Consider the following 13,297-nt stretch of genomic DNA (forward strand, 5'->3'; position numbering starts at 1 on the left):
CAAATGCTGGCTGTTGCTGACAATGTGAAACATTTCTATTGTGACTATCCCTTTGCCTGCACTGGGAAGTTTAGAATTTTGCAGCACAGTCATTTCGATCACATGACTGATATCTATTTTTTCATCCTAAATGCAATGGGCCTACATCTATTTAGCATTTGGCACTAGCAGGAAGAGCTTACTTTGTTAGTGAATATGGTGATCATCATCTTCCTTTAATTCTAAAGCTGTGACTCAGAATATAGGTGCCATGAAAATGGCAACCAACTATTAGATGTCTTTGGTTTTGAACGCATAAATTCGATAATGCAGTATTCGAGTAAGAACTTAAAATTTTAAAGTGCACTTTTGTTATGTGTCCATTTTGATCTTTTACAGTTGACAAATTTGAGGTGAAATGTCTTATAACACTTTTCTATAATTTGGTGGGAGACGTAGCAGAGAGGCCAGGAGTAGTCACCGGACTAGATCGTAATGTATTTCGGAACATCTTGCATGTGACATTTGGAATGACAGATGACATGATTATGGACAGAGGTAAGATAACATATGAGTCAAACTGCCTTACCCAACTGTAATTTACAAAGGCTTAAAGCTGAGCTTACTAATAGGAGGAATCATTCCCAACGTCCTTTGAATAAATATTAATCTTCCAAAGTGTGTGAAGAAGGAAGTGGTCTCCTCTTCCTTTTGTTGTTTAGAAAAAGACCAAGGTTGTATTGGGTAGCTAAGTTCATACAGGTATACAAAAGCCCCATAGTGTTCCACTTCTATTTAAATTTTCTTACATTCTTGCAAGTAGTTCATGACCAGTTAAGGCACACTTCTACCATGTAACAACAGCACTTGTCTTGAGGAATAAAAACATTATTGCTTTTGATTAAGAAGCTTAAATATCTAATGACTAGCATCTTTATTATTATTATTATTATTATTATCATTCCTTCACACATATTTATATATTAAGAACATTATTCATTCCCATAACATATAAGGAGAAAATAAAAATATAATTAAAAGACTGTTTTGTGTAGTAAGTTTAGTATATAATTAAAAGGTTATGTATCTCAGTTTCTTTTGTTAAAGGAGGGCATGAGACCTTGGGTCTTGAAATAGCTGTGAAAAGTAAAGTGATGTGAGACTTGATATATTACAGAATTTCAAAATCCAACATAAATTATATTGTGTCTTTTAGTATTTCGAGGCTTTGATAAAGACAATGATGGCTGTATAAGCGTATCAGAGTGGATTCATGGATTATCACTGTTTCTTCGAGGGACTTTAGATGAAAAAATGAAATGTAAGCCTACAGATGACCTATTAGTTCATACATTATGATCAATATACCAAAAGTTTTTAAATGACTGTTTTCCAAACCACCAATAAAGTGGTTTTGGCTGGTTGGTTGGTTGGCTGGTTGGTTGGTTGGTTGGTTGGTGAATCCTTTCTATGGGGCAAATTTAAGTTAATAAAGGATAGGAATGTATTAATTAAAAGAGGAACCAAGCCATTTAAGGAGTGAATAACATGGAAAGAAACACCATGAGCTGTGACCTTACATTCTAATGATGTGCCCATACATTCAACTACTAAATAGCTCACAGTACCTGACAGCAAACATTAAACTAGAAAACATAATATAAACTTTCTGGTTCTTAAATAATTCTCAATTAATGGAGTTATACTTAATTTAATTAAATTAATGTAAATATACAATTGCTTTTCCGTGTTTCCAATCAGTAATGCTTAAGTTAGTGCTCATAGGTGTATTGTTTCAAAAGAAGTATATATAGAGGGACAGGAATATTTCCCTAGTGTATACTAACTTTCCCATGAAAGTCAACTTGTATCAAGATTATGCAGGAATAAGATAGGCATTTGCACTAAATATTTGTTAGGGAAAATGTTACCTTAGTACTCTCTCTCTCTCTCTCTCTCTCACACACACACACACACACACACACATTGCATACATATATGTTGCATGTAGCTTTTACTACCCTGCCTAAGCTCCAGGAACAGGCTGCACTACCAGTCCCTGCCCGGAGAACATTAGATCCTTAGATGAAAAACACAGGCACACATAGTTGCTCAATTTCAACTTGTCTTCTTGGCTCGACTGCTGGGCACCTCCAATCTACCGCAGCTATAGTGCCCTTCTCAGTACTCTCAGCTCAGCAGTCTAAATCTGCACTCAATTCCAGTTGCTCAGCCTCCTTCAGTCCCAGCTCAACATTCCCAACCTCCTGCCTGTAGAAGCAGCCTATGACTGCTCTACCGGAGATCTCACATAGCTGTTTGGCATTTCTCTATCTGAAACATGGCAAAGCTCTGTTCCTCTCTCCCTGTGTCTCCTAGCTGGCCTGTGGGGACCCAGAAGTCCTGCCTATTCTGCCTAACAATTGGCTAGCAGCATCTTTATTGATGGTTCAAGAACCAATTGGGGAATAGGACCTTAGCAAAAGCAAATATCCAATAAAATAAAATAAAATAAAATACTCTTCTCCTAGACATAAATACCATGGTTTTGCTCAAAACCATAACAATCATGTAATTTACAAAATATAATATACAGTAAACATCCAGTCCATCATATTTGTCCATTATATAAAGTATTCTACTCTCATTCCTAATTTAAAGAATTATGATTCTATCCCTGGATTATGTTTAGGTTTTAGCCTGTAACATCATCTGAAAACCATGCCACTTTATAACCTCTCTCTCAATGTTAAGCAACTTGAGTTAGATTATGAGACAACTAGTCTTCAACCCCATCAGTAATCTGAGAGTGATTTAAATATTACCTGGGTATATAGGAAGCACCAAACACAGTTTCTTAAACTTAAACAATTGTAGAGGCAGCTGTCTAACTGGACAGCCCCCTTATTTCTTATAACGTGGATCATCTGTGTTCAGCCTTTTGGCCCAGGATTATCTGACAGATCTATGCAAAGCAGGATTATGAAGGACTGTTTACCCTTTCTTGGAAGAGCTACCAGTTGACAATTCTGCATAATGTGTCCTTTTTCCAGAAGTAGTCTACAGATGAAATAGGCAATTTCTGCCTTGTGGCTACCTTGCCATGATAAGCAACTTCTCCTGGAAGTAAAGATGCCCAATTTCTTCTTTGAACCAAGAAGGGGGTACTGTCAGGAGCAGACATGTCTATAGTCAAATGATATAATAGTGATGAAATGATTAAATATCATATTCTGTGGGCTTCTGATGTTTTTTAAAACTATCTCTCCATATAAGGTATATCTGAACTTTTAAACCTTGACTACTATTAGCTATTTCTAATTGAGTAATATCAAAAACATCTTATTATAATTAAAGCAGAATCTGACATAATGATGAGTTTGCTATCTGACCCTTAATTTGTGTTGTTTAATCATCTAAAACTAGTTTGTAATATCCATTATTAGAAGGACTGGGTCTAAGCTTTGCATTTTTAAATGAGTGACATAGGCACTACGTACATCTAAGAGTAACTCTATTAATCTCAAATTTTGTATCAATATAAGAAATTCACACCAATGAAATCTTTATAAATATAAATTCTGTACCAATGTAAGAAATTATAACTTCAATTTTAAAGATCAATTATAAAGATTCCTACCAATTAGGATTATGGCTACACAATGTTCTGTGTCCTTCCCAGTACTCCTAGTCACACACTCACACACACACACACACACACACACACACACACACGCACACGCACACACACACAGAGGTATATGTGTGTATATATGGTATATATATATATATATATCATATGTATATATGGTATATATATATATATCATATGTATATATATCATATGTATATACATACTTTTCTTTAGATTGCTTTGAAGTGTTTGATCTGAATGGTGATGGCTTCATTTCAAAGGAGGAGATGTTCCACATGCTGAAGAACAGCCTTCTCAAGCAGCCCTCTGAGGAGGACCCTGATGAAGGGATTAAAGATTTGGTTGAAATTACACTTAAGAAAATGGTAAGTATGGATAATTTATAAGTTTAATATTGAAATTTATAGGGAATCCACAGGATAGAAGTAATAATTGAGGTACAGTGATTTTCAGCATTCTGTTTAGTTAAATAATAGTTAATATTTGCCTGTTAATAAAATATTTTCTTTGGGCTTCAGGTGTGGCTCAGTGATAATTCTATGCTAATAACACTCCACCCTCCCTACACACACTATAAAAGTTATTTTTTCAACTTCCCAAGCTAATCTCTTATTTTCCTATTAACACCTGACTGTGAACAAGTGTGCATTTGCAGCAAGAATGCCATGCTCTGACTGACCCAGGCTGTGCATCTCACAGGACCATGACCATGATGGGAAGCTGTCTTTTGTAGACTATGAGAAGGCTGTGAGAGAAGAGAATCTCCTGCTGGAAGCCTTTGGGCCTTGCCTGCCTGATCCAAAGGTAACAATATTCCTTTTGTTGAACCGAAACCTAATTTGGAACAGCTAACCTAGGACACCTCAGCTTTCAGTATGGAAGCCAGAAAAAATATAAGCATAGAAAGGCCCCGCAGAAGAAGGGGCAGTTCCTCCTGGGGACTGTTATATCCCGCTGCTCACTGTTTTTTATCCCTTAATGCATTAATCCACATTGGAAAGAATTCGTGAGGCTCAATGTGCCAGAAGCCCAGAAGAAAGGCTCAGTGGCTGCACTGGAGGGCAAAAACAACATGAAAAATCATTACACAACATTGTGATAAGTACATCATTACAGTAATATTAAATGACTTGCATGGTGCTTGCATTATGCCAGGCAATGATGCAAGAATGAAACTTTATAACACCCAATTTATAAATGAGAAATCACACAGAAGATTTACACATTTTATCAAAGCTAGCTTAACTAATTAGTGGAGTGGCAGGGGGAGAAGCTGGTACCATTGTCCATAGAGAGTGTGTAGAATGTGGTGCTGGGCAGGTAAAAGAACATCCACACCATTCAAATCACAGGAAGACAGGAAGGCTTACCCATGGAGCCTGTTCAAAGATAAAATAGCCAGATAAGATGGGGAAGTAATCTATGCAAAAGAAGTGACAAGTGTACAAAAAAAGAAAAGAAAAAGAAAGGGAAGGGAAGGGAAGGAAAAGGGAAGAATGGGAGTATGAAGGGATGGAGGGATGGAGGGAAGGAGAGAGCAGGAAGAATTTTACAAAAAAGCCTGGTATATACTTAGCTAGACATGAGGTAGCAGGTGCCTAGAAAGACTATATCCTGCAGAGCCTGGGTTTGTCTGGAAAGTAATAAGGATGTGGTTGTGTTTAAGCAAGCAGGTAATGCAAATTATGAGCATCCCCATCCCCTGACCTCTAGTTTCTATGTCCAGCTACCAACTCAAATGTCTATTCAGATATTTTCTAAAAGTTTCTAGTTTCTCCTAAACTTGAATCTCTCCTGTCTCCCCTGTCTTGCCAAGTGGTGGCCTGTTTCCAGCAACTTCATCAATCTGTGAGTCATGTTTGATTTCTCCTGACACCCTGAACTACTCCTTCAGCATTTAGCCTTAAATATGGCCCATGCCATTAGCTACCATCATCTATTCTGTCTAAATAATATTCTGTGTTACTCCCATTGTTTTCTCCCTACTGCCTTTCCACTGTCACATCCACTATATTTGAAAATGCACATTGCATCATGCCCCACCTTTTTTCCACATCCTCCAGTGAAATCTCCATATGCAGAGTCCATATCCTGTCTTTCCAGAAACATCTTTCTACTTCCACATCCTTTGCATTGCAGTGGAGGCAGTCAACTCTATGCTCTCCCCTTCCTGCTGTGTCCTTCCCATCTCTTACCCAACCCTTCACATCCTCAATTCCCTAAGTCACCCAATCTCACTGGACTTGCTGCATTGTTCAGACAGCCTTTGCCTCCTTACCGTTCCTTCATCTTTGTGTCCAAACTTGCTTTTTGTACTACTTCTTTCATATTGTATGCATATTGTCTCATCACAAGACTGGGAATTTCCTAAGGTCAGGAAAGAAATTTGTTTTTCTTAGTTTTTGCACAATTTATGTATTGAGTTAACAGAATAGATGACTAGAAAAGCATGGATACATGAATGGAGATATAGATGAATGGATGGAGGGATGAACGGATGATCTCAGAGGTTCCTGGTTCTGGGGCTGTGTCCCTTCCCGGTTCAGGGACTGTTTAGCCATTCTTTTGTACCTTCCCAACATTCTTACATTATTCCCCGCTTGCTAAAACTTCCCTGTTAGAATTCTAAAGGCTTTAAAAGTTTTTCCTTCTTAAAAACCAAACAAGGAGGTAGAGAAATGGCTTAGCAGTTCAAATCATATGCTTCTCTTGTAGATAATTCCAGTTGGGGTCCCAGGATCCACATCTGCCTCTTGGTCTCCAGGGAAATTTGATGCTTCTGACCTTTACTGGCACCCACACTCATGTGCATATACCTTATATGGAAACACACACATTTTTTTTTAATTTTTAAAAAGCAAATGGAAAGGGCAGGATAAAAGGGAGGCAGAAAGGGAGGGTATGTACTCACATGAGTTTCATAGCTACTTCTACTTGTACAGATACGTGTCTTGAGAAAAATGTCCAATTTAAGACCAAAACTATCATGTATCACACTCCCCATCTTCTAGAATCTTGTTGTTGAGATTACCCTCTTTCTCTCCACATCCAGTTAATGGATCTCATGAATGTCCTTGGGTCTTTGGATGTGTCCAAGTTCCTAGAAGTCCAGAGCTTAATGTTGCTCCCCACTAAAGCCTCATACCCAGACTATACACCATCTTCCTGGCCTACACTAGGTTTGAGACCACTAGAAGGCAATTTGAGAATCAAAAACACAGGAGAAGTTACCAGTGCTCATTGCATTAGTCAGAGCAGAGGTTCTCATGTGGGTTCAATCCATTGGGGGTCAAAAGACTATCATAGGGGTCACCTAAGACCATCAGAAAACACAGATATTTACTTTATGGTTCATAACAATAGCAAAAGTACAGTTATGACATAGCAAAAAAATTAAGTTTTGGTTGTGGGTTACCATAACATAAGGGAGTATATTATTAAAGGATCCCAACATTTGCAATATTGAGAACCACTCTAGACAAGCAGGACTGATAAAATGAAAAAATGTGTATGTGTATTTGAGATTTTTGGTAGTGGCCTACAGTCTGTGGTTTAACTATTCTAATGATGACTGTTTCCTAATGGAAAGTCCAAGAATCCAGTAGTTGTTTAGTTCACAATCCTGGATATCTCATCTGGTCTTCAGTATTCATTGGGTTCCCAAAGAAGTAGACTCCAATCCCAGTGAAGGAATCCACTGGCCAGGGAAAGTGAGGGCAAGCAAGAAAAAAACAAAAGCATCCTTCTTCCATGTACTTTATGTAGGCTGCCTCCAGAAAGTCTGGCCTAGATTTCAGGTCATTTTTTTTTTCACCTCAAATGATCCAATCAAGAAAAATTACTCAGTAGCATGGGTTTTGGTTAATTCCAGATATAATCAAGTTAATAACCAAGAATAGTTACCACACCCATCTTCCTTGTGACTCTGTCTCTCTACTAGGAGGACACAATGTTTTGTTTTGTTATTTCTCTTTTTTAAGTTCAGCCCCTTTATCTTACAGAGCCAGATGGAATTTGAAGCCCAAGTATTCAAAGATCCAAATGAATTTAATGATATGTGAATTCCTAAATGTACTGTGAGTAAGTACAAAAGGAGCCACATTAAGTTCATCTGTTCTTCTCAGCTCAGAAGATGCCATGTGGTGAGATGCAGTTCACTTGTATGTATTTTAGTTCAGGACACCCTCAGATATGCTGGGTTTGGCAAGAGAGGTTAACATTGTTAAAGATATTTCACCACATTTACTCTGTTAAGACATATATGTGTCATAAATCTCCAGATTAATCAAAGCCATTTGCAAATGATATAGTCATCATTTATGGATACAATCTATATGTCAGAAAGTGTTTGCTTATATATCGAAATATTGTTGAAACTATAGTTTCCTTCATAGCAATAAGTGGTGAAGAGAGTACCAAAAACAAACAAAACAAAACAAACAAACAAACAAAAAAAACCATGTCAGGCACTGGGGACTACACAGCAAGATGAAGGATACATGGAGACCATTTAATATGCTTTCTTCTGTTATATGAGGCTTTGCTTCAACAGCTCATAAACATTGGAGGGCAAAGATTTGTCACTCACACTTTCATAGCCACCATAGCAGTTAGCATGTAATTGGCCCTCAATAAATATTTCAGATAGGATTTAGAGACAGAAAAACTGCCACATAATTACCCTCTATCCATGAGCAGATAGAAGTTTTCTCTATTTCATGAGTCCAGTTTTCTCTATTTCATGAGTCCAGCTTTTAGTTAATCTCTGAAGGCATTGCAATCAGATGCCAAGGCCAGCTTTGCTCTGGCTTCTAGTGTCATGCCTCTCTCACTTTGCTATCATGCATTCATCATCACCACATGTAATACAATATCATGGCTTCACACTGTCTGATGTCCAGTATACAGCCTATTATCAGGGATCATGTCACATTGTATAATAATGGATCTGGCCAGTTATGCCAACACAAAAACTCCATCAGGTATTGTGGCATCATGTGGTCATGAAAGGGCACCCTCCCCCACTTGAGGTCTCTTTGAGCTCTTTTTTTTATGTCTTTGTACTCATAGGAGAGCAATTGGGAGGGTTAACTATGTGGAACCTTCACCTGATGTGTACAAGCTCTAGAGAATACCCGAAAAAACAAACCCACTTCCTTGTTTTATATACATTATTAAGTTTATGCAAAGTTTATATTGTATACAACATTTGGCTGCTACTAATACCTGACACAAGCAATTCTATGAAATAAACTGACTTATATAATGCACTTTTAATGAGTAGTTTCTCTATGACAGTTATAAATAATAAAACACAATATTTATATTTCTAGCTTCATTGGGAAATATCAGCCAAAATGGTGTGTAATTAAGGTGTTCCTAATGTTTATATGTGCATATCACTAAATAATTATTACTTAAAATTTAAGTAACATATTTGTCAACACATATCTGTCTGGCTTGAATATAGTCTGCCTTCACAGTAAGTTTCAGGTGCATCGACTGTTTCTTCCTTTGAATAAATGAAACCCAGTACATCCTGACTGACACAGCTTCCTTTCTGTGTAATGGTGGTCATAGTCGCATAGCACCCTACTTTCTGCAGCTGTGAGAGTCTCAGCTTTAAATTCACATAGAAGAATGAGATGTTGTAGTACTTACTCTCTTCTGTGTAAGGCATTTTATGCTTTCCTAATGCCCAGCTTATCGACAGTGTCATAAATTATATAAAACCCAATTTTCAAGGCTAAATGATATCCCCCAGTAAATGTATATAAAATATATAAATATAGATCATGACCACATTGTCTTTTTTGTTTGTTTGTTTGTTTGTCTAATGGCAGACAGGTTATTTCTGCTTCATGGCTGTTTACCTGTAACATGTGAATGCTGTAAGATGAATGCAAGAGTCTGGTGGCCCTCTATGTGTAGATTTAATTTCATTTTGTACCTCTGCTTCCACTTTGTTATACTCTTTCCCGTGATGGCTGTCCTAATGTACATTTCCACTAATGCTATGAGGGTTTTTTTTTTCCATAAACTGCCAGCATGTGTTACTTTTGTGTGTCTTTTTAACACTAGTCACTAAAATTGGGGAAATGACACCATATTATAGTTTGGACCTGTACTTCCTTAGAATGTGGCAACATTGAACACTCTTTTTCTTCTTCATCTTGACTTTATTTCATGTTTTTACTCACTTTGCATTCTGCTCACCTTTATCTAAAGGTAATTTATATATATTTACAAAACACAAAGTTGGGCCATTTGTTCAGTTTGCATCACATCTTCTGGTGTAATTGTGGTTCATTGAAAAAATTCAGAAGCTTAAGAAACTAAAAAACTAAAATACTAAAGTATTGGTTAATATTTTGATGGGTCCTTTCAGTTTTTAGAGGCATGTTTATTCTTGCTTCATCACATGTACATGTGATTGCATTGAAACTACATCTCTCCCAGATGCTGCCTTGTGACCACTTTTTAGGTTGGCCAGTGTTTGTCCACAGCCTGGCTTGTCTCACCTTCTGTGCATCAGTGCCACCATCAGCATCAGGCCACTGATCATTGTGTACACTAAATTTATTCTAGTGTTTGCAATTATAATAACTAGTGGTGAGTACCTAGGAGGCCTATCTCACATGCCTCACCATTGACTCTCTTGGAATCAGTTTGAAAATTAAATTGTTGTGAGGTCGTGTGTGGTCCTGCAGTTCTTACAAAGCTGCTCCTGGTCTATGAGAACACCAGTGTCATCACTGATAAGAGCAGTCTCTCCAAAACCATGGTTGATTTATACCATTTGTTTTATCACTATAATTGTTCTTTGAATGTCCTAGTTTGATTTCTATTGCTATGATAAAGACCATGACCAAAATCAACTTGGCAAAGAAGGAGTTTATTTCACATTACACTTTGAGGTAACTTTGAGGTATTTCACATTACACTTTTGACTCACTGAAGGGAGTCAGGGCAAGAAGTCAAGGAGGGCAGGAATTTGGAAGCAAGAACAGAAGAAGCAGCCTTGGAGGAATGCTGATTACTGGCTTGCTCCCAATGGCTTGATCACCCTGCTTTCTTCTATCATTCTGAACCACCTCTCAGGGGTAGCACTGCCCACAGTGGGCTCGGCCCTCCCACATAGTTATTAATCAAAACATGTTCCACAGACTTGCCTATATGCTCATCTTATGGAAGCATTTTCCTAATCCCAGTTTCCTCCCCGCAGATGACACCTAGATTGTACCAAGTAGACCAAAACCTAAGTAACATACTACATGTACATTTCTATATTGTGTTATATGTGAATATCCCTTCTTATATAACATTATTTAGGTCCTAAAAGTGTGAATGAAAACCATAAGTAAAGTCAATGCACATTCAGGTGATGCTGGCACACAACTCAAAGTGCACATATGCCTTGTCCATTAGCTTCCCAATATGCATAGGAGCACACCATTTTTGCTCATATCACCATGTGAACAAAACTTTTTCTCCTGTTACTATGTCAAAGTTTTTGGAGTCTTTTAATTTTGTTGCTGTGGAGATTTCAACAAATATCTCCTCACTTGATACCAGGCATATTTAAGCACAGAGTTCTTTATAGGACCATCTCTTTCCCTTCTGACCTACCTGAGCCATTATCCTTGCTGCTCAGCTTGGCTTGGCTTACCATCAAAGTGTAGCCAGCATGCAGGCCAGTCCTCTGCCTGCCCTGGGGTGACTGGGCTGGGATAATGAAAAGCACTTACAACAGGCCAGGATGGGTTTTCATTCTTTTCATGGACTCCTTACAGCTTTTGCTTTCACTTTTCTGCTCTGTTCAATAGAACTAACAGATACTACTCTGGGACGGACACTGAAGAATAAATACACACTACCCCATAAGCAGCACTAAGACTGTTTGGAAAAGAACTTTTAGGTACCTACAGGATTTAAAAACTACCACCCAAAACTGGTATCCCTGCATTCTTCCTCTCAGATATCTCTGTGTACAAGACATTACTTGTAGGAAACGAGGGCTGGAATTGCTCACAGCATGAAGTCATCAAACATGCATCATTCTAGAAATAGAAATACTCATCAAACACACCACTTTGTGTGATACAGTGAGGGTTGACGTGGACTAAATCAGTGGTCTGGCCTCTCATCTTTTGTGTAAAGGATAATATCATCTGAGGCATTGAATGTGTCATTACCTGTCATGGGTTCATGATGACAACCTCTCTCCTCCAACACACACAGGTGTATCAATTTAAACCAAATGTTGATAAGAGCAACTAAAATCAAATATGATTTTAGAATATTCAAGACATTCAAACTGAATACAAATGGGGCTCTAAGTTCCATGGCTGAGCTCTTAGTGAGTCCTCACAAATCATCACCATTCTTGCCAGAGCTAATGATTGCTTCTCACCATGTCTGGCCAAAAGGAGTTTAAGAATTGCACTGCAGACAGAGGAAAGTAGGGAAGCAGAAGAAAAGGATGAGGAGGAGAAGGAGGAGGAGGAAGGAAAGGAGGGGACAGAAGGAGAGAGTATAAAAGAGCCAGATATGACCCATCAGTGTATTATTTACAGTTTGAAAATCTGTGGCTTATGGTATCATGATGCATTCCCAGCTACAGTAAGGCAGGTGGTCATCATTGGAAAGATGTTCCAGCCCGTGTTATCACTAAGTTATCAAGCCAATTGCATTATGGAGCACACTTCAGGAAGCATGCTCATTTTATGAGAAATCTGAAAGCCATCACATTGAAATGCTTTGGTTAGGGTGACATCACTCTTGGGTAGCAGTTGATCATTTATAGCTTCTTGTGGATCTCTAACTTTCTAGCTAGTTTTTCAAGAAAATATCCTTCCCCTAAGACACATACACCCTCTTGTTTACTTTTATTTTTCTCCTATCTGGCCCTATTATCTGGCCCTCACAGATCACTGGAGTGGGGGCTTGTTGGCTTAATAAGTATTTGAAGAAACTGAGTGAAATACAATCTAATTTCCCCTTAAAGTGAGATGCAGCTTCCTATCTTCTGTCTACAAGTTTGTGGATCCTGAGGCATCTATAGCTAGGAGCTGCATGATATGGAGTCTTGGACTCTGGAACAATGACTGGTCCGAAAGGCTGAAAGCAGAGAATACAGAAGTCCCCCTGGGAGTGAGGACCTTCAGGGAGGGAGATGCAGAACAGAGTAGAATACGCAAACAATTGGAATGATATTTTTTAGTAAATGCTCAAAGCCAGAAATGGACTAAAATGGGTTCACAGTCTCAACTGTGCCTGCTACAATGATGCAACGAGCACTTCAGGGCCAAGTATTTCATATTATTGCATCAGTTTCTCACAGGTAAGTGGTAGCATTATTGATAGCTTTCATCCGCAGAATGAGGAAACTGGGATCAACATAAACTGGAAGTTTGATATTTGTTCATGGCTAGAAATGAACATATCTATCTTCCAAAAGAATCTTCAAATATATCTTCGAGGCTGCAATTTGCTGCTGCATTAAAATACATATGTAGTGAGAATCATCACTTCTTCCTATCTAGGGACACCTTGAGAATTCCTATTAGTAACCTGGACATAAATCTAGGCCTTACCAAGCTTCTATATGTTATAAGTTCTATACAGAAGTCATTAGGCTGGCATAACCTTGGTGACCAGACC

The 13,297-nt window shown here is 38.1% G+C and overlaps 1 protein-coding gene and 1 long non-coding RNA gene across 8 annotated transcripts in view; one reads left to right on the forward strand and one right to left on the reverse strand.

Annotated features, from left to right (window-relative positions):
* The window catches only part of Gm33696, a 48,417-nt gene that overhangs the window by 23,981 nt on the left and 11,139 nt on the right, over positions 1–13,297 (reverse strand). The window lies entirely within an intron of this gene.
* Efcab1 (EF-hand calcium binding domain 1) overlaps positions 1–13,297 on the forward strand; it is a 62,838-nt gene that overhangs the window by 10,224 nt on the left and 39,317 nt on the right. For 5 of the 7 annotated variants that reach the window (XR_003951819.1, XR_875839.3, XR_003951820.1 and 2 more), the window contains exons 2-5: positions 379–537; positions 1,196–1,300; positions 3,848–3,999; positions 4,334–4,438. Coding sequence is in view for 3 of the 7 variants with exons in the window: in XM_006522474.4 (XP_006522537.1) it covers positions 379–537; positions 1,196–1,300; positions 3,848–3,999; positions 4,334–4,438 (521 nt within the window). In the remaining 4 variants the exon portion in view is untranslated. Of the gene's footprint in view, positions 1–378; positions 538–1,195; positions 1,301–3,847; positions 4,000–4,333; positions 4,439–5,450; positions 5,483–7,635; positions 9,691–13,297 lie in introns of those variants that run through there. The other 2 variants (XM_006522475.4, NM_025769.3) reach the window with 2 other exon arrangements.

The sequence above is a fragment of the Mus musculus genome, chromosome 16 (assembly GCF_000001635.26).
Source record: "Mus musculus strain C57BL/6J chromosome 16, GRCm38.p6 C57BL/6J".
Classification (NCBI taxonomy): domain Eukaryota; kingdom Metazoa; phylum Chordata; class Mammalia; order Rodentia; family Muridae; genus Mus; species Mus musculus.